The following is a 22,652-nucleotide window of genomic DNA, read 5'->3' as shown; positions in this document are numbered from 1 at the left end:
GCGCCTGCTGGAGGCTGGGCAGCATGCCGCCCCTACAGTCTTGCCACCTTAGGCCCGGGCCTATGTGGCCTCGCCACAAATCCGGGCCTGAGCAACACAAGAAGGAAAAATCTTCCCGGGAGGTGGTAAATAAATGTGGTGATTGGCCAAGTGGTACACTTGGGATTTATGCAACCAAAATGTTACACTAGGCCATGAATTAAAGAATAAGCACCTGCTTTGAGGCCATTGTGAGCAACATCCAAGGGGTTGGTAAGCAACATTTGCTCACGTGCCATTGGTTGGGGACCACTGCTTTAGCACTATGTTTCGGGTCATTGTCCTGCTGGAAGGTGAACCTCCATCCCAGTCTCAAATCACAGACAAACTGACACAGGTTTTGCTCAAGAATATCCCTGTCTTTCCCTCGACTCGGACCACATTCCCAGTCCCTGCTGCCGAAATACATCCCCACAGCATGATGCTGCCACCACCAGGGCCGGACCGGCAATCTGTCCATTTGGGGGGCAGCTCTATTTTTTGTTTATGTGGGCCACTCTTGAACAGATCAGCTGTGTGTTTTCCCGTGCAGGCACTTACCTCCCTCTCTCCGCTGCTTTGAATGAAGGCAAGAAAAAAACGGCAGAAGAATAGGCAGCCTGTGCATGGACTTGACATCCAGATCTAATGAATGTGCTGCTGCACAGAGAAAGGGGGTGGAGTGATTGGTAGAGTCAGGGAAGCGAGCAGGAACTTTCTGCAGAAATTTCAGGGACTTGGACAGACTTAGTTAGAAGGAGGTAGCTTGGCAGGCAGCAGGAGGGACACAAAGCACAGTGTGGTGTTTATCCAAATGGCCTGTAGATGTCATTGTGTTCAGACATAATGTGCATACTTCCTGGACAGCTTAAAAAGTAAAAGTTACTGTTGTGTAATGGCTGCATGAGTCTGCTAATAAAGCACTGTTATACTCTACTCATCCTCGGCTACCCAAAACATAACAAATTGACGATGAGATGGCTCTTCTACCACTGCAGCAGCCTGCACCTTTTCTTCCAAACCCTGGTGAGCCTACCATACCTTTTACTGCTTGGATTCGAATGTTTGAAAATTACATTATTGCTGCTGACCAAGGGGAGATTTCTGCTGCTAGAAAGCGTGCTTTACTTATTCACTGCCTGGGAGCAGAGGGACAGCGTATATTCTATACATTACCATTACCTGATGATACTTATGAAACTGCTCTTACTGCTACAAAGAACTTTGTGCCAAGAGTAAATGTGGTTGCTGAAAGATATAAATTCCACCAACGTGGACAATGTAATGGCAAATCCACAGAACAATTTGTAGCAGCTTTGAGAGAGCTGGTTGTTACCTTTGAGTTTGGCAATCTAACAGATGAAATGCTAAGAGACCAAATAGTGGAAAAAACAAACTCATCTCGCATTAGAGAGAGACTGCTCCTAGAGCAGGATTTAACCCTTGCAAAGGCTATTACAGTTTCTAAATTACTGACCAAATGCTGCAATCTATAAGGGCCTGTCAAAAAAAGGGCCAAAAACATTGGAATATAGCCCCCAGCTCAAAAGGGCACATATATCAAGTCCAAAAAAGTTTATTCCAAAGCATTCTTTCAAAGTTTAAAAAATTATTCTTTATTTAGCATAAATATTAAAAAATAGGCATACAGACCAATTGTTGTTCCGTCTTGCGCGTTTCGTACCCACTGGCACTTATTCATAGGCATGCCTGCCAGTGGGTACGAAACGCGTAAGGCGGAACATCAATTGGTCTGTATGCCTATTTTTTAATATTTATGCTAAATAAAGAATAATTTTTTAAACTTTGAAAGAATGCTTTGGAATAAACTTTTTTGGATTTGATATTACAGTTTCTAGCCAAATTGAAACAGCAGTGGCAGAGGCTAAAACTCTCAGTCAGGGAACTGCTGGGTGTCAGGACTTACCCCGGTGGTCTAGTGAGCAGCGGGGTCCACCGCCGCTCCTTCGGCGTGGACGCCCGCTGCGCAGCTCCTGCAGCTCCGGCTCACTTCCTGGTGCCGGTTTCCCCTAAGGCGCGCGCGCCGCGCACGCTCGGTTCTTAAAGGCGCAGTGATGCTGGCGTGTGACGTCAGCGCGCAATGGCGCCAAATTCAAATATATTTAAGGGGAATTTAGGTTTTAGCAAGTTGCCCGTTGTTAGGTTCAAATTAGCTTGTTCCTGGGTGCTATTACTTGTGATTCCTGATATCTCTACCGTGTTTGACCCTTGCCTGCCTGATTTACTACGCTGATCTCTCTAATCCTGACCTTTTGCCTGTTAACTGTTAACTCCGAATTCTCCAATCCTGATCCTGCTAGTCTGTGACTATTCTGACATCTCCAAACCTGACCTCTGCCTGTCCATTGACCATGCTACGCTTTCTCTATCCTGATTTTGGCCTGTCTGACTATTCTACTACTTGTGCTAGCCCGGCCTGCCTGTTCCTGTGGCTTCCTATCTTCCAGCATCCTTGTAAAACAGTCGTGCCCCATTGCCTGCCAGAACTTATGCCTTGCACCTCTCGTTAAGTCCAGGTGGCATCTGAGTACGCCGAGGGCTCCTCCCGAGGCCAAAGGCGGTCACTTAACTGGTGAAGTCGAGCCGAGACCAGGGTGCCTGGCATCTGTTCTGGTGTAGGGTGCCGACCGTGACAGTAGAACGGGCCCATGAGACGGAACAAAATGGAAGAAGCTCCTGCTATTCCGCAAACCACTGAACTGCTGTATTCGACCCTCCTCCAGCGCCTCGATGAACAAGAGGGGAAGCAGAATTTCATTATTCAAGGTCTGCGGTCTCTCTCTGAGAGGTTGGATGCACAGCAATCTGAGATTCCTGAGGGGTCTACTTCGTCAGTAACTCCTGGTAATAGAGATTTTTCCCATGACCCAAAAATCCCCTTTCCTGATAAGTTTAGTGGGGATAGGGGTAAATTTTTTGTTTTTCAAGAGGCTTGTAAGTTATACCTCAGTTTTTTCCCTCACAACTTCCCTACTGGTGAGGAGGAAGTAAGGTTCGTTATGACCTTACTACAAGGTGACCCACAAGTCTGGGCACTAAGATTACCCTCCTCTGACCCTGCCCGTTTATCCCTAGAAGCATTTTTTGCTACCATGGCCATGTTATACGATGACCCGGATCGTGCTAGTTCTGCCGACTCCGCTATTCGTAAACTCCGTCAAGGGAAAAGAGTTATTGAGGAGTATTGTACTGAATTCCACCGCTGGTCAGTTGAGACGGGGTGGAATGATACAGCTCTTCGTAGTCAATTCCGGGTGGGTCTTTCTAGCCCTGTCAAAAATAGCCTGGTTAATTTCCCTCCTTCTTCCACGTTGGATGACCTCATGAGGTTAGCCATTCAAATTGATAGGAGGCAAAGGGAAAGACGAGCTGAGGAGGATATAGTTTTCCCTACTACATGTATTGACGAGTCTCCAACTCCCTCGTTTCCTAACCCTCAGGGGGAACCCATGCAATTGGGGGCTACACGCCTGTCTTCCGAGGAAAGGGCCCGTAGGCGATCCCTGGGTCTATGCATGTATTGTGGGGATAAGGGGCATTTCCTTAAAAATTGTCCCAAACCATGTTTCATATATTCTGGACCTGTCCGGTAATCGGAGATTTTGGAGTGTTGTACTTCAATTCTTGAATGAAAAACTCGCATTGCCAAGTATTCGTTCACCAGAAACTTGTTTATTGGGGATAACGGGGGACCTGCAGCTACGTTCCTATTCTAGAATCTGTTACCTACAGCTCTTATATTTTGCCAAGAAAGCCATATTAATGCATTGGAAGTCACTTAACCCTCCTACACTACAATATTGGCAAAAGCTGATAAATGATTCTCTCTCAAATCAGAAACTGACCTATCTGTCAAGGGGCTGCCCCGAAAAATTTGATGCTGTATGGGGTACCTGGTTGAAAGTGCAAACTGATTAACTGCATGTATTCCATTATGCTGGATATGACACCCTGTACCTTACCTCCCCCTTCCCTCACAACTGTCTCCCTTCTACTATCTTTTTATTTATTTTTTTTTATTTTTATTTTTTTTTTCCTTTTAATATTTGTCTTGTGTATGTTGAATGTTGAAAAATTTTAAATAAAAACTTATAAAAAAAAAAAAAAAAATTGTCCCAAGAGGCCTGGAAATTCTCAAAACCTTTGTGGAGAAGGGAAGCTCCATTTGGGTAGAGAGATTTCCTCTTCCCAATTCGCCTCAAAAAACTTAGTACCTGTAGTTTTATCCTGGCCTGGGGGTTCTGTTACAGTTTCGGCCTTAGTGGATTCGGGGGCTGGGGGAAATTTTTTAGATGCTGCCTTCGCAGAAAGGTATAATATTCCCCTTAATCCCCTCACACCTCCTATGAGGATTTCTGCTATTGATAAAAGCCCACTGGGGTCAGGTTTGGTAACCCAAAAATCCAAAGCATTATCCATGTGTGTGAACAATATGCATTATGAAAAATTAGCTTTTCACATTCTTGATGGTTCCTCGTCCCCGTTAATTCTGGGGTTACCATGGCTACAGGTGCACAACCCCCACATTGATTGGGTAACTGGGGAGGTTATTCAGTGGGGTTCCAAGTGCCAAGATTCATGTCTAGCTTCCACTCTGATGGTAGCTGGTACTTCCTTAGAGAAACTCCCTTCTGTTGAGCATAGCTCTAAGTCTTGTTCTGGGGTACGTAGTTCCCTATCAGCAGTTCCATCCGCTCAAAAAAGAGCAGTAGTTAAGTCCCATAGGGAGGTACCCAAATTTCAGGTTGGGGACTTGGTTTGGTTATCCACAGGGAATATTAAGCTTAAAATTCCAGCTCTTAAGCAGGGGCCCAAAGTTATAGGCCCATACCCTATTGTGGAAATTGTGAACCCAACCTCTGTCCGCCTTGAGTTACCTGAGATATTTCTGTTATCTAACCTGTTTCATGTTTCTGTGTTAAAACCAGCCATACAGGTCCACCAACAATCATGTCCTACTTCAGTGTTGGTGAAAAGTCTGGTCAAGTCTGATGCCAGGGTAGACCACCTTAGGAGACAGTCTTATTCCAGGTCTCCTGGTAAGCTTGAGGGTCCAGTGGCCCCTCCTAGAGGGGGGGGTAATGTCAGGACTTACCCCGGTGGTCTAGTGGGCAGCGGGGTCCACCGCCGCTCCTTCGGCGTGGACGCCCGCTGCGCAGCTCCTGCAGCTTCGGCTCACTTCCTGGTGCCGGTTTCCCCTAAGGCGCGCACCGCGCACGCTCAGTTCTTAAAGGCGCAGTGATGCTGGCGTGTGACGTCAGCGCGCAATGGCGCCAAATTCAAATGTATTTAAGGGGAATTTAGGTTTTAGCAAGTTGCCCGTTGTTAGGTTCAAATTAGCTTGTTCCTGGGTGCTATTACTTGTGATTCCTGATATCTCTACCGTGTTTGACCCTTGCCTGCCTGATTTACTACGCTGATCTCTCTAATCCTGACCTTTTGCCTGTTAACTGTTAACTCCGAACTCTCCAATCCTGATCCTGCTAGTCTGTGACTATTCTGACATCTCCAAACCTGACCTCTGCCTGTCCATTGACCATTCTACGCTTTCTCTATCCTGATTTTGGCCTGTCTGACTATTCTACTACTTGTGCTAGCCCGGCCTGCCTGTTCCTGTGGCTTCCTATCTTCCAGCATCCTTGTAAAACAGTCGTGCCCCATTGCCTGCCAGAACTTATGCCTTGCACCTCTCGTTAAGTCCAGGTGGCATCTGAGTACGCCGAGGGCTCCTCCCGAGGCCAAAGGCGGTCACTTAACTGGTGAAGTCGAGCCGAGACCAGGGTGCCTGGCATCTGTTCTGGTGTAGGGTGCCGACCGTGACACTGGGAATGTACAGATTGTGAATTCAGCACTGTGGCCTAATAATGCACAGTCACAGGCAAAATACATCAACCTTTACGTTGGTATATCCCAAAAACCCCCCCTTTTTTTAATAGCTAACCAATCCCTGCACCATACCTTTATCCAGAATAATGACTACCATACATATTTTTGTAATACTAAAAAAGCTTTTGTTTTGATAAATAAGCATACAGCATACTATTTGTCACTTTGGTCTCTGAAATTCACAGCTGTAACTCCTATGTTTATTGCCTGAAGAAGCGTGTCTGAGCCCGTGAAACGCGTTGCACTGATTGGAGTTCGTTAATAAATTTTGACTGCTAAATTACAGTCGTTTTGTGTCTGCTTGGAGGAGGTAAGTTCACTACTGCCTCCTCTGTTTACCAAGTTTTGGTTTTTAAACTCGTTTATATCCTTTTATTCTTTTGGCGCCTCTGTTCTTTTTATACAATACTAAGTCCACCTTGGGTGGAGGGTTGATACCCTTTTTCTATCTACAGAGAGCGACTTCTTAATCCTGAGTGGGGTCAGGACAATCTCCCCACCTGCCTTTACAGTGGTTGCCTATTGGTAACCTTGGTTTGTGAGTATATGTTATCTACTCTTATTTCATTATCCCTTACCAATACATATTACACTATTGGGGCTCTTGGTGTTCCTTTTGTTTATTACAGGCAAAATACAGTGCTAAGGAAAGGGATTCACCTACACTGAAAAACCATGCAGCAAATACAAATAGAAAATACTGCTTTCACTGTGGTTCAACACAACACACTGCAAATCATGTTACATGTCCTACAAAAGCTAAATGGTGCCGCAAATGCACAAAAGTAGGATATTTTGATCAGATCTGCCGTAGTTCTGCTAATGATGTTCATGAAGTCACTACTACAAATGTCACAGTATTAAGTGTGGCTAAAGCTGGTACATTTATTCCAGACAAGTTTATATGCACTGCCAGTGTCAGTACTGCTTTTGCTGACAAGGGACACTCCATTAACCTGATGATTGATACAGGTTCAGCTGTTTCTATACTACCAAAGGATATTTTCTTGAAATACTTTGCAAAAGATCCGCCTGTTACACCTGCCCTGAAACTGGTCAGTTACTTAAAGGGTCCAATCCCTGTGCTTGGTTGCTTGCCACTGACTGTACAATTTGAATCAAATACTGCAAAATCTGACTTTTACATTGTGAATAAGAGTACTGCTATACTTGGAAGGGATCTCTTTGCTGCATTAAACCTACAATTAGTTGATGGTCTCATTACTACAGCACCAGTGCCTGCCACACAGACAGTGTCTAAAATTTCACCACAAAGCAACACTTCACTGGGTTGTGCAAAGAAATTTGTACACAAAGGAGAAAAAAAATTGATGCCACTGCCGGTAACTGCAATTCATTCTTGTGTTACTTGTCAGAATCGTGACAAAACAGCTATCACACATACACCACCACTTCAGATAGTACCATTTCCGCATTGAGCATGGGAAAAACTTGCTATTGATATTGTCTGTCCTTTTACAGATGCTCCTATAGATTGTATATTTGCTATAACTAGGGATGTAGCGAACGTCGGAAAAAAAGTTCGCGAACATATTCGCGAACTTGCGCAAAAATGCGAGCGGTTCGCGAACGGTTCGCGAACCCCATAGACTTCAATGGGAAGGCGAACTTTAACATCTAGAAAAGACATTTCTGGCCAGAAAAATGATTTTAAAGTTGTTTAAAGGGTGCAACGACCTGGACAGTGGCATGCCAGAGGGGGATCAAGGGCAAAAATGTATCTGAAAAATCTGCCTGTGTGTGCTTGGAAGAGATAGTGTAGGGGGAGAGCTGTTAGTGATTTCAGGGACAGATGATAGTAAGTTTGCTGGCTAGTAATCTGCTTGATACTGCTCTGTATTGGAGGGACAGAAGTCTGCAGGGATTTGAGGGACATTTTAGCTTAGGTAGCTTTGCTGGCTAGTAATCTACTGTTCTCTTTAAACAACTGCCATACGTTGACCTTGTAGGCATTGTTTGCCCAGTTTTTTTGGACGCAGCCACTGAAGCACAGTTGCCAGAAAAAATATGCCATATAAATGCTGAAAATAGTCATTTTTCGCCATACGTTGACCTTGTAGACATTGTTTGCCCAGTTTTTTTGGACGCAGCCACTGAAGCACAGTTGCCAGAAAAATATGCCATATAAATGCTGAAAATAGTAATTTTTCGCCATACGTTGACCTTGTAGACATTGTTTGCCCAGTTTTTTTGGTTGCAGCCACTGAAGCACAGTTGCCAGAAAAAATATGCCACATAAATGCTGAAAATAGTCATTTTTTGCCATATACGTTGAGTCAACGTATGGCAAAAAATGACTATTTTCAGCATTTATATGGCATATTTTTTCTGGCCTCTGTGCTTCAGTGGCTGTGGCCAAAAAAACTGGGCAAACAATGCCTACAAGGTCAACGTCGTTGACCTTGTAGGCATTGTTTGCCCAGTTTTTTTGGCCACAGCCACTGAAGCACAGAGGCCAGAAAAAATATGCCATATAAATGCTGAAAATAGTCATTTTTTTGGTCGCAGCCACTGAAGCACAGTTGCCAGAAAAATTATGCCATATAAATGCTGAAAATATAAATTTTTTTGGTTGCAGCCACTGAAGCACAGAGGCCAGAAAAATTATGCCATATAAATGCAGAAAATATGCATTTTTTTGGTCGCAGCCACTGAAGCACAGTTGACAGAAAAATTATGCCATATAAATGCTGAAAATATAATTTTTTTTGGTTGCAGCCACTGAAGCACAGAGGCCAGAAAAATTATGCCATATAAATGCAGAAAATATGCATTTTTTTGGTCGCAGCCACTGAAGCACAGTTGCCAGAAAAATTATGCCATATAAATGCTGAAAATAGTAATTTTTTTGGTTGCAGCCACTGAAGCACAGAGGCCAGAAAAATTATGCCATATAAATGCTGAAAATATGCATTTGTTTGGTCGCAGCCACTGAAGCACAGTTGACAGAAAAATTATGCCATATAAATGCTGAAAATATAAATTTTTTTGGTTGCAGCCACTGAAGCACAGAGGCCAGAAAAATTATGTCATATAAATGCAGAAAATAGGCATTTTTTTGGTCGCAGCCACTGAAGCACAGAGGCCAGAAAAAATTAAACCAGTAGGGTTTGCACCCTAGTTTGTAACGGTGGCGAAGGGAGGAGGAGGACGCTAAAGGACAGCTGTGTGTGGAGTCATGAGGCTTGAAGAGAAGGACAGCTGCATAGAAGTCAGAACAAGTCTTCCGGCGTGCAGTAACCCTCCGAGATCCACCCCTCATTCATTTTAATAAAGGTCAGGTAATCGACACTTTTGTGACCTAGGCGAGTTCTCTTCTCAGTTACAATCCCTCCTGCTGCACTGAAGGTCCTTTCTGAGAGCACACTTGAGGCTGGGCAAGACAAGAGGTTCATGGCAAATTGTGACAGCTCTGGCCACAGATCAAGCCTGCGCACCCAGTAGTCCAGGGGTTCATCGCTCCTCAGAGTGTCGATATCTGCAGTTAATGCCAGGTAGTCCGCTACCTGCCGGTCGAGGCGTTCTTTGAGGGTGGATCCAGAAGGGTTGTGGCGCTGCCTTGGACAGAAAAACATTTGCATGTCTGACGTTACAGACTGGCCAAAGGGCTTTGTCCTTGCAGGTGTGCTCGTGGCAGGATTACTGGCACCTCTGCCCCTGGAATGTTGATGAGTTCCTGAAGTGACATCACCCTTAAAAGCATTGTACAACATGTTTTGCAGGCTGGTTTGTAAATGCCGCATCTTTTCGGACTTGTGGTATGTTGGTAACATTTCTGACACTTTATGCTTGTACCGAGGGTCTAGTAGCGTTGCGACCCAGTACAGGTCCTTCTCCTTAAGCCTCTTGATACGGGGGTCCTTCAACAGGCATGACAGCATGAAAGACCCCATTCTCACAAGGTTGGATGCAGAGCTATCCATCTCCGCTTCCTCATTATCAAGGACTGCATCATCCACGGTCTCCTCCCCCCAGCCACGTACAAGACCAGGGGTCCCCAAAAGGTCACCACTAGCCCCCTGGGAAGCCTGCTCCTGTTGGTCCTCCTCCTCCTCCTCCACAAAGCCACCTTCCTCCTCTGACTCAACTTCTGGCACCTCTCCCTGCGTTGCAGCAGGTGCCTGGGTTCGTTCTGGTGATTCCGACCAGAAATCGTGCGCTTCCAGCTCCTCGTCACGCTGGTCTACAGCCTCATCTGTCACTCGTCGCACGGCACGCTCCAGGAAGAAAGCGAAGGGTATTAGGTCGCTGATGGTGCCTTCGGTGCGACTGACCATATTTGTCACCTCTTCAAAAGGTCGCATGAGCCTGCAGGCATCGCGCATAAGCACCCAGTAACGGGGGAAAAAAATCCCCAGCTGTGCAGATCCAGTCCTACCACCCAGTTCAAAAAGGTACTCGTTGACGGCCCTTTGTTGTTGCAGCAGACGTTCCAACATAAGGAGCGTTGAATTCCAGCGAGTCTGGCTGTCAGAAATCAAACGCCTGACTGGCATGTTGTAGCGCTGCTGAATGTCAGCAAGGCGTGCCATGGCTGTGTAGGAACGTCTGAAATGGGCCGACACCTTTCTGGACTGGGTGAGAACGTCCTGGAATCCTGGGTACTTGGAGACAAAACGTTGGACTATTAAATTTAACACATGTGCCATGCAGGGCACATGTGTTAAATTGCCTAGTCTCAACGCTGCCAACAGATTGCTTCCATTGTCACACACCACTTTTCCGATCTGCAGTTGGTGTGGGGTCAGCCACCGATCGGCCTGTGACTGCAGAGATGACAGGAGTACAGATCCGGTATGGTTTTTGCTTTCCAGGCACGTCATCCCCAAGACAGCGTGACAACGGCGTACCTGGCACGTCGAATAGCCTAGGGGGAGCTGGGGTGCACAGGTGTGGAGGAGGAGAAGGAGGACCCAGCAGCAGAGTAAGAAGAAGAAGAAGACGAGGTAGAGAGCGATGGAGGAGTAGAGGTGGTGGCAGAACCGCGTGCAATCCGTGGCGGTGACACCAACTCCACTGTTGTTGTTGAGCTACCCATTCCCTGCTTCCCAGCCATTACCAAGTTCACCCAGTGGGCAGTGTAGGTGACATACCTGCCCTGACCATGCTTGGAGGACCATGCGTCAGTAGTCATATGGACCTTTGGCCCAACACTAAGTGACAGAGATGCGGTAACTTGGCTCTGCACATGTTGGTACAGGTGTGGTATTCCCTTTTTAGAAAAAAAATTGCGGCTGGGTACCTTCCACTGCGGTGTCCCAATTGCTACAAATTTGCGGAAGGCCTCAGAGTCCACCAGCTGGTATGGTAAAAGCTGGCGGGCTAAGAGTGCAGACAAGCCAGCTGTCAGACGCCGGGCAAGGGGGTGACAGTCAGACATTGGCTTCTTACGCTCAAACATGGCCTTCACAGAAACTTGGCTGGTGGCAGATGACTGGGAATGGGAACAGGTGGTCAAGGTGGAAGGCGGAGTGGAGGGTGGTTCAGACGGGTCAAGGAGAGCAGAGGTAGAGCAGTAAGATGCTGGACCAGAAGGAGTGTGGCTTTTAGTTTGCCTGTTGCCTTTGAGGTGTTGCTCCCAAAGTGCTTTGTGCTTGCCGCTCATGTGCCTTCGCATAGAAGTTGTACCTATGTGGCTGTTGGGCTTACCAAGGCTCAGTTTCTGACTGCACTCATTGCAAATTACAATGCTTTTGTCAGAGGCACACACATTAAAAAAATCCCACACTGCTGACTTTTTGGAAGTGTGCGATCTGGCGGTAACAGTAGAAGTTGGCGGAGTTGGCGGTATTGGCGGCAATGGCGGGTGCGTTGGCCGGCTGAACACAGGTGCCGATACATGTTGTTGCCCTACTGATCCCTGCGGGCTGTCCTCCCTGCTTCTTCTAAGTCTTATTCTCCTACTGCCTCTCTGACTCTCCGTCTCTCCATCTGAACTACCCTCCTCTTGCTCTCTTCTACTAGGCACCCACAAAACATCAATCTCCTCATCATCATTCTCCTCAGATGCATCAATTTCTTCTGACACATCACAGAAGGAAGCAGCAGCGGGGACCTCCTCCTCATCACTCATTATGTCCATCTCTATCGTGTTCTCTGCCAGAATTAAATCTGGTGTAAGGTCCTCATCTCCTTCATCTTCTTCTGGCAATAATGGTTGCGCATTACTCAGTTCAAGAAACTCATTGGAAAATAACTCCTCTGACCCCAGTGAAGAAGGGGCACCGGTGGTGGAGGAAGTGTTACGTGGGGTGGCCATAGCAGTGGAGGATGAGGAGGATGTTGTGGTAAAGTTAGAAACGGTAGAGGATGGGGTGTGCTGTGTAAGCCAGTCAACTACCTCTTCAGCATTTTGGGAGTTCAGGGTCATTGGCTTTTTAAAACTGGGCAATTTGCTAGGGCCACAGGATTGCATAGCAGCACGGCCCCTAGCACGGCCTCTGCGTGGCGGCCTGCCTTTGCCTGGCATTATTTTTAAAAAAACAACAACAACAACAAAAACTCAGTTGGTTTTTCTGGAAACGATAATACACACAGCTAGATGGCGGGTTGAAGAAAACACTGTGCAAATAATGCCTACAAAGTCAACGTATACACTACTACAGCGGTGGATACGGATTACGTAAAATATATGAATGCTGCTTGAAAAAAGTAACTCAAGTGGTTTTTCTAGAGACGATAATATTATCAATATTTAGACAAAATGTGAACAAGGTCACACAGCTCGATGGCGGGTTGAAGAAAACAGTGTGCAAATAATGCCTACAAGGTCAACGTATACACTACTACAGCGGTGGATACGGATTACGTAAAATATATGAATGCTGCTTGAAAAAAAGTAACTCAAGTGGTTTTTCTAGAGACGATAATATTATCAATATTTAGACAAAATGTGAACAAGGTCACACAGCTCGATGGCGGGTTGAAGAAAACAGTGTGCAAATAATGCCTACAAGGTCAACGTATACACTACTACAGCGGTGGATACGGATTACGTAAAATATATGAATGCTGCTTGAAAAAAAGTAACTCAAGTGGTTTTTCTAGAGACGATAATATTATCAATATTTAGACAAAATGTGAACAAGGTCACACAGCTCGATGGCGGGTTGAAGAAAACAGTGTGCAAATAATGCCTACAAGGTCAACGTATACACTACTACAGCGGTGGATACGGATTACGTAAAATATATGAATGCTGCTTGAAAAAAAGTAACTCAAGTGGTTTTTCTAGAGACGATAATATTATCAATATTTAGACAAAATGTGAACAAGGTCACACAGCTCGATGGCGGGTTGAAGAAAACAGTGTGCAAATAATGCCTACAAGGTCAACGTATACACTACTACAGCGGTGGATACGGATTACGTAAAATATATGAATGCTGCTTGAAAAAAAGTGACTCCGGTGTTTTTTCTGGAGACGGTAATATTATGGATATTTAGACAGAATGGGAACAAGGTCACACAGCTCGATGGCGGGTTGAAGAAAACAGTGTGCAAATAATGCCTACAAGGCCAATGTATACACTACTACAGCGGTGGATACGGATTACGTAAAATATATGAATGCTGCTTGAAAAAAGTGACTCCGGTGTTTTTTCTGGAGACGGTAATATTATGGATATTTAGACAGAATGGGAACAAGGTCACACAGCTCGATGGCGGGTTGAAGAAAACAGTGTGCAAATAATGCCTACAAGGCCAACGTATACACTACTACAGCGGTGGATACGGATTACGTAAAATATATGAATGCTGCTTGAAAAAAGTGACTCCGGTGTTTTTTCTGGAGACGGTAATATTATGGATATTTAGACAGAATGGGAACAAGGTCACACAGCTCGATGGCGGGTTGAAGAAAACAGTGTGCAAATAATGCCTACAAGGTCAACGTATACACTACTACAGCGGTGGATACGGATTACGTAAAATATATGAATGCTGCTTGAAAAAAAGTAACTCAAGTGGTTTTTCTAGAGACGATAATATTATCAATATTTAGACAAAATGTGAACAAGGTCACACAGCTCGATGGCGGGTTGAAGAAAACAGTGTGCAAATAATGCCTACAAGGTCAACGTATACACTACTACAGCGGTGGATACGGATTACGTAAAATATATGAATGCTGCTTGAAAAAAGTGACTCCGGTGTTTTTTCTGGAGACGGTAATATTATGGATATTTAGACAGAATGGGAACAAGGTCACACAGCTCGATGGCGGGTTGAAGAAAACAGTGTGCAAATAATGCCTACAAGGCCAACGTATACACTACTACAGCGGTGGATACGGATTACGTAAAATATATGAATGCTGCTTGAAAAAAGTGACTCCGGTGTTTTTTCTGGAGACGGTAATATTATGGATATTTAGACAGAATGGGAACAAGGTCACACAGCTCGATGGCGGGTTGAAGAAAACAGTGTGCAAATAATGCCTACAAGGCCAACGTATACACTACTACAGCGGTGGATACGGATTACGTAAAATATATGAATGCTGCTTGAAAAAAGTGACTCCGGTGTTTTTTCTGGAGACGGTAATATTATGGATATTTAGACAGAATGGGAACAAGGTCACACAGCTCGATGGCGGGTTGAAGAAAACAGTGTGCAAATAATGCCTACAAGGCCAACGTATACACTACTACAGCGGTGGATACGGATTACGTAAAATATATGAATGCTGCTTGAAAAAAGTGACTCCGGTGTTTTTTCTGGAGACGGTAATATTATGGATATTTAGACAGAATGGGAACAAGGTCACACAGCTCGATGGCGGGTTGAAGAAAACAGTGTGCAAATAATGCCTACAAGGCCAACGTATACACTACTACAGCGGTGGATACGGATTACGTAAAATATATTATGGCTGCTTGAAAAAAGTGACTCCGGTGTTTTTTCTGGAGACGGTAATATTATGGATATTTAGACAGAATGTGAACAAGGTCACACAGCTCGATGGCGGGTTGAAGAAAACAGTGTGCAAATAATGCCTACAGGGCAAATAATGCCTAAAAGGTCAACTTATACACTACTACAGCGGTAGTAAAATAAAAAAAGTAAAATAAAAAAAAAATGAATATTAAAAAAAAAAAATTAAAGTTGGTGCTGCTGAACTACTAGGAGCAGCAGATTAGCACACCAGTCCCACTCCCCAACACTGCTAGACTAATAGCACTGGGCTCTTATAGTAGTAGTAGTAGTAGTAGTAGTAAAACAACAAAAAAATAAATAAAAGCAGTCCTTACAAGGACTACTGTTATTGCAGCAGTCAGCAGATGAGATCAGAAGCAGGACAGCTGCCCACTGCAGCTACATACAGAGCACTGCAGTAGAAGGTAGATTACTAGCCAGCAAAGCTACCTAAGCTAAAATGTCCCTCAAACCCCTGCAGACTTCTGACCCTCCAATAACAGAGCAGTATCAAAACGATTACTAGCCAGCAAACTTTCAACTGTCCCTGAAATCACTAACAGGCAGCAGCTCTCTCCCTACACTATCTCTTCAGCACACACAGGCAGAGTGAAAAAACGCTGCAGGGCTTCGGTTTTTATAGGGAAGGGGAGTGGTCCAGGGGAGAGCTTCCTGATTGGCTGCCATGTACCTGCTGGTCTGGGGTGAGAGGGCAAAAAAAAGCGCCAACAATGGCGAACCCAAAATGGCGAACGTCGCGCGACGTTCGCGAACTTCCGGCGAGCGCGAACACCCGATGTTCGCGCGAACAAGTTCGCCGGCGAACAGTTCGCGACATCTCTAGCTATAACCTCGATAGACTATTACAGTAAATGGCCTGAAATTGCATTTGTTTCTCATATAACATCAGCTACAGTAATAACATTTCTGCCTACAGTCTTCAGCAAAGAAGGTAATTCAAAGGAGTAATATCAGACCACGGACCACAGTTTGGCTCATATGAGTTTGAATTCTTTCTGAGAGAGAGAAATATTGTGCATATGAAATCTTCAGTGTATTACCCACAAGCAAACTGAGAAATCGAGCGATTCAACAGTCTGAAAGAAGCACTACAGACAGCAAATCTTACTTCGAAATCTTGGAAAGTATTTACAACAGAGTTCCTACATAACTACAGAGCAACGTGCCATGCAACAACCCAATCATCTCCAGCTGAATTATTACATGGGAGACAGAAGCGCACTTCCACAAAATACTGTGCCTACAAAATCATCTACTGCTGACATTGTGAAACGTCACCAAGCCAAATGCAAGGCTTATACTGAAAGAAAACGTGTCTCCAGAGAAGTACACTTTCAGTCTGGATCTTTAGTCAGAATTAAGAAACCAGGAATACTGAAACAAGGACAATCTAAATTTACTACACCACTTGAAATGAGACGCCAGCGAGGACCATACACATATGAACTGTCTGATGGAAGCATATGGAATGCAAGTCGTCCTGTTAGATATGACTTTGGAGAAGCTCCATTTGATGAAGGACATTTTCCTAATCCTGATGTCAACTGCAATAGGCTTGAAGAAAGTGAACCTATAAGGCGTACTGAGAGAATCGGAAAACTACCTGCATGGACCAAGGACTTTGTGATGTGAAGAATGTATAATATTGTTTTAAAATGCATACTGTTTAATTGTTTTGTTTATTACATTTGCCCAAATGCTTTCCTACTATAGGGGGAATATGTGGTGTTTATACAAATGGCCTGTAGATGTCACTGTGTTCAGACAAACTGTGCATACTGTGCATACTTCATGGACAGCGTGAAAAGTGAAAGTTACTGTTGTGTAATTGCTGCATGAGTCTGCTACTAATGCACTGTTATACTCTATTCATCCTCAGGTACCCAAAACACACACAGTAATTCTGCTCCCATACGACTTACTCTTATTCTCCCCCTATATTGCTGCATTCTAACTCCCAGAGCATCTGGGGCGCCAGTGTGGAGAAACCTGTACAGAGCTGTGGGCAGGCTGCTTTTTGAGATCTCTGTGTATTGCCTGGTACCTAGCCAATACACTTCCCTTATCAGCTTATTCCTTGCACAGATTTGCCTAGTAGTTTTTCTCCCACCTTGAACCATATCACTCATGTATTATGAGGGATAATGTACCCCCTACTGTAAATGATGAAGATATTAGAATTTACTGAGAGGTTCTGTGACCAAATAAAGGCACAAAGATGCAGGGAACTTTGAGTATCACTTGCATATTATAAGCAATGTACCCCATACTGTAATGTAACTAATGAATCCTTTTCATTTTTAAATAAGATGTTCAGGGCTTATAATAAATGGCAAAATGGTTAATAAAGACACACTAGATTTGTGTGGTGCCAGAAAAGAACATTTTACTGTACTGTAATGTCATAATAATAGTTAATAACTGTAATAGTTTACATTAATGTGTAAAAGTGAGAAAGGCAGCTCTTTATGCACATAATTTTTGCAGTTTTACCCCAATATATGTTTGGATGAGTACAAAACCAGTGTTTATTTACATGTGGGCTGTTTTGATTTTTTTAGCTCGGGCTGCTTTTTACTCCCAGTCCAGCCCTGGCCACCACCATGTTTCACTGTGGCGATGTTGTTCTTGGGGTGATGGGAAGTGTTGGGTTTAGGCTAGAGGAAACATACCCCCTTTTTTATTTGATGAAAAGGGCATATGATAAATCAGTGATACCCAACCAATGGCTCTGGAACATTTTTTAATTATTGGCTTGGAGGCAAGTTTTGGTTGCTTAAAAACAGAGCCTCCTGTTGACCAGTTTGCATACAGACTCTTAAAAAGCTAATCACAATTCTTATTTGGTACACCCAAGAAAATACTTTGTCTACTTAAAAATCATGTAAATGGTTCACCTTTGAGTTAACTTTTAGTATATTATATTTATTTATATATATATAGTATATTTTATATTTATTATATTATAATATATTATATTAGACTGGCCAATACTAAGAAACTTTCAATTGGTCTGCTTTATTTTTTTGCAGTTTTTTTTTTATTATTAACCTCCTTCTGACTTTTTCCAGCTTTGTAATGGGGTCACTTGGACCCTAGCAAACTGAAATTTCAAACAGGAGAGCTGCTGAATAAAAAGCTAAATAAATCAAAAAACACAAATAATAAATTAAAACCCTTTGCACATTGTCTAAAGGTGGCCATAGACTCAAAGATCTGCTCGTTTGGCGACATCGCCAAACGAGCGGATCTTTCCCCGATATGCCACTAACGGCATGGCTATATCGGGGGTAATTCGAACGATCGAATTACGATGCGCCAAGGTGCTCCGACGGGTCGGTCGGTTTTATAATCAAACCTTCCTGATCGTTATCGTGGCCAGATATCGATCGGGAAGACCCGTTGGAAGCCCCCATACACGGGCAGATAAGCTGTCAAATTGGTTCAAATGACCGATATCGGCAGCTTTATCTGTCCGTGTATGGCCACCTTAAGAATATTACTCCCTACATCATATTAAAAGTTAATTTAAAGATGAACAGTCCCTTTAAATAAACCCATTAGGATTGTTTTGCTTACAATACGGATTATATATATCTTAGTTTGAATGAAATACAAGGTACTGGTTTATTATTACAGAGTTGCCAGGTCTGGTGCCCTTCTGCATACTTAAGGAGAGGCCTCACCAGGCATCTATAAAGAGGAAAAATTATGCCCTGAACCCTCAAGTTAATGCAAGTTTAACACGTTACATGTTATCCAGAATACTCGGGACCTAGGGTTTTCCTGATAACAGATCTTTCTGAAATTTGGATATTTATACCTTAAGTCTACAAGAAAATAATGTAAACATGAAATACACCAATAGATATTTATACCTTAAGTCTACAAGAAAATAATGTAAACATGAAATACACCCAATAGGCTGGTTTTACTTCCAATAAGGATTAATTATATCTTTGTTTGGATCAAGTACAAGGTGATATTTTATTATTACAGAGAAAAAGGAAATCATTTTTTAAAATTTGAATTATTTGGATAAAAGTAAGTCAATGGGAGATAGCCTTTCTGTAATTCAGAGCTTTCTGGATAATGGATCCCATACCTGTACTAATGGAGAACATAACCAGATCATTTGAAAATCAAGGATGTGTTAACTTTTGCTTAAATACCTTTGTGTTAAGTGCAACCTTTCTATGTATTTAAAAGTTAATTTAAAGGTGAACAGTCCCTTTAAATAAACCCATAAGGATTGTTTTGCTTACAATAAGGATTAAATATATCTTAGTTTCAATGAAATACCCTTGTACTGGTTTATTATTACAGAGTTGCCAGGACTGGGGCCCTTTAAGACCATTCCTGATTTTTCACATCATGTGTTAACTTTTGCTTAAACACCTTTGTATTAAGTGCAACATTTCTTTGTTTTTACACTTTATGTACACCACACCTTTGGCAACATTTCACCATGTATCTATTCTAGTAGTTACTGTATATTAGAATTCCCTAATATATCTAAATGTAAAGGTCTTGTTTTAATCAATTAAAGTTTTCAAAAAGTATTTCTTTTTTCTCTGTAATAATAAAACAGTACTTGCACTTGATGCCTATTTTGGAGGCAAAATAAATCTATTGGGTTTAATTGTTGCTTAAATTGTTTTTTTTAGTAGAGTTAAGGCATGGAAATACAAATTACAAAAATACCCATTATCTGGAAACCCCTAGGTCCCAAGCATTCTGGAGAACAGGTCCCATACCTGTATTAGAGGGGTCTCTCCTATTCATGCTGCCTTGATTTTATAGGAAAGGGCATGTTTTTAGTGGTTTGTGATGTATATCGGGTCACTAAATATCTTTTTTAATTAACTAGGTGTTAACCTAGTCTGGAAAAACCCAGGTCACAGGCATTCTGGATAACAGGTCCCAAACCTCTATAATGAGTATTAAAACGGTGCTAATAGTGTAATGGCAATGAAGTTAGGAGAGAATCACTGTTCTATATTATGGGGGTTCTGTGAGCCATATTATGTTGAGTATCATGCCACTATTATTATGATACAAAGCAGACAGAGGTGAGCTCTGCATAACATGTAGAAAACTACAGTGATGTTATAATGAATATGGTATGTGTTTCTCTCTAATGCTATCTTTACTTTTTTTTTGTTTTAGAATAACTATATCCTCATGCCATATAGTACTTTTTATATATGTACTGTATTATCTATTGCTCTACTCTACTAGGTGGGAGTGGACGTTGTGTAGACAACAGATCAAAAAGGGCCAAACACAGCCAACAGGAAACACACCAGGAACCACATTAATGACTATTGGGCAGAGGCTAAGACAAACCCAAAAAAGTTTTTTAAGTACAGTCATATGAAAAAGTTTGGGAACCCCTCTCAGCCTGCATAATAATTTACTCCACTTTCTACAAAAAAGATAACAGTGGTATGTCTTTCATTTCCCAGGAACATCTGAGTACTGGGATGTTTTCTGAACAAAGATTTGTAGTGAAGCAGTATTCAGTTGTATGGGATTAAATTAACTGTCAAAAACTGTCTGTGCAAAAATTTGGGTACTCTTGTAATTTTGCTAATTTGAATGCATGTAACTGCTCAATACTGATTACTGGCAATACCAAATTGGTTGGATTAGCTCGTTAAGCCTTGAACTTCATAGGCATGTGTGTCCAATCACGAGAAAGGGTATTTAAGATGGCCAATTGCAAGTTGTGCTTCTGTTTGACTCTCCTCTGAAGAGTGACAACATGGGATCCTCAAAGCAACTCTCAAAAGATCTGAAAACAAAGATTGTTCAGAATCATGGTTTAGGGGAAGGCTACAAAAAGCTATCTAACTGTCAGTTTCAACTGTAAGGAATGTAATCAGGAAATGGAAGGCTACAGGCACAGTTGCTGTAAAATCCAGGTCTGGCAGACCATGAAAATACAGGAGTGGGTAGGCGGAGTTAGCCACGAACAGGAGCAGTCGCATCGGTTTGGGCTCCGCACATAGCAACCTAACCAGAGGCTTTTTGCCAGTCGGAAGTTGGACAATCCGCTGTACTAACTCCTAAAGGGTAATACTACAGACCGGGGGATCCAGGTGACGGTCGCGACTGCCCGTTCTAGCTGATTTGGCGGACGCCGCCATTGGAGCCTGCCGTGACCCGCTTGTGGTGTTTGGTGCCGTTTGTACTCGGACCCGGTGCATTGCAGTAGCAACAGGTGAGAATGCGTGTGGACCGATAAATCCGGTCGCTGTTGACTATTTCTGTGTTGAAGCTACTTATGTCAGCACTTGCAGAGCTACTCCTCTTTGACGTGGTGCGCCATTGAGGCCTAAACAATGTTCCGCAGGTTATATTTCTCTGCATAGCTCGACAGGATATATTTTACCCGCCATAACTTTTATGCCAATACAGCTGGGAAAACAGGAACATTCTCCTCATTGCTATACTATATGTTTTACCTTCCTCCACATATCTATGAAAGCTAACTCCGCTCCCTCCACATTTAATCCTGTAACCATCTTGGCAACTACTGTATATGTGTTAGAAGCTTTCAAATATACTACTTTGCTACTGCTTTATTTGAGCAGATTTGAGTGGATAGCTAACACATCTTAAAGACTATGGACTTGTGTAATCTTCGGAGCCATAATGATATCATAATTTGCAACAACTCATCCACCATTTTGGATTTTTGTTGATAAGCTGCAATATCTGCAACATGAGGAAAATAGGGAAAGCCCCTCCTCCCCAAAAAACTACACCAAAGTAAAAGCCAAAAAATCTTGATGCATACTTGGCTACAGAAACTGGTTGCACAGTAAACTGGTCTGAGTCAGAGGAACCTGCCGAACAAGTAGTATTGCAATCTCAGCCTTCTAAACTTCATTCAAGAGATGTCTCGTTAATGGAACAATTCAAAATAATGTTGCGTACGGAACTAGATATAACTACAAAGAGAATTACTACTTCTTTATCAAAGGAAATTAAAGAAATCAGCAAAAGAACAGATACCCTAGAGCACAGACTAGATGATGCAACAACAGTCCTGGAGGGTCATGAAACAGAAATAGATTCTTTATGCTATCAACTTCAAGAACTACAGGATAAAATGGAAGACATGGAAAATAGATCACACCGAGGAAATATCAGAATCAGAGGCTTTTCAGAGTCCTATAAAAATTTGGAATCTGACATTACTGAATTTTTTTCCATTCTCGTTCCACACCTTCCATCATCTAGAATGGAAATTGACAGAATACATAGAGCATTGGGAAGACCACCTCAAGAAGGCAATCCCAGAGATGTGATTCTAAAGCTTCATTATTATACAACAAAGGAAACAATAATGCAAGCAGCATGACAATCTACTCGACTAGAATATGAAGGTCACCCATTACAACTGTTTGCAGATATAGCCCCTGCTACAATTGCTAAAAGACGTTCCTTTAAGCCTATTACAACAGTTTTGCAGCAAAATAACATAAAATATAGATGGGCCTTCCCCTTCTGTCTTCATTTTCTACACCATGGAAAGCAATACTCCACAGCAGATTTAGACGAAGCAACTGAGTTGCTGCAGCATTTGCATCTTAAACAAAGTTCTCCTAACTCAGAGCCATCTCGTGGTGAAGATTGAAACAGTGACTTGGGATAATGGTAACTTACTATAGAATCTTGGAAGGACTGTACTAACCATATATGCTTTGCCGGCTCTTTACTGTTTAACTTGGTTATCATAATTTTGAATTTGTACT

At 42.9% G+C, this 22,652-nt stretch overlaps 1 protein-coding gene across 1 annotated transcript; it reads left to right on the top strand.

Annotated features, from left to right (window-relative positions):
- Positions 1-3,077: 3,077 nt before the first annotated feature.
- LOC121399720 lies at positions 3,078-22,258 on the top strand. The gene is made up of 3 exons (XM_041581271.1): positions 3,078-3,588; positions 4,149-5,078; positions 21,702-22,258. The coding sequence occupies exons 1-3, from the start codon at positions 3,132-3,134 to the stop codon at positions 22,256-22,258; spliced, it is 1,944 nt and encodes a 647-aa protein (XP_041437205.1). The 5' UTR covers positions 3,078-3,131.
- The last annotated feature ends 394 nt before the right edge of the window (positions 22,259-22,652 follow it).

The sequence above is a fragment of the Xenopus laevis genome, chromosome 2L, assembly GCF_017654675.1.
Source record: "Xenopus laevis strain J_2021 chromosome 2L, Xenopus_laevis_v10.1, whole genome shotgun sequence".
Classification (NCBI taxonomy): domain Eukaryota; kingdom Metazoa; phylum Chordata; class Amphibia; order Anura; family Pipidae; genus Xenopus; species Xenopus laevis.
This window is presented reverse-complemented; position numbering and strand designations above follow the sequence as displayed.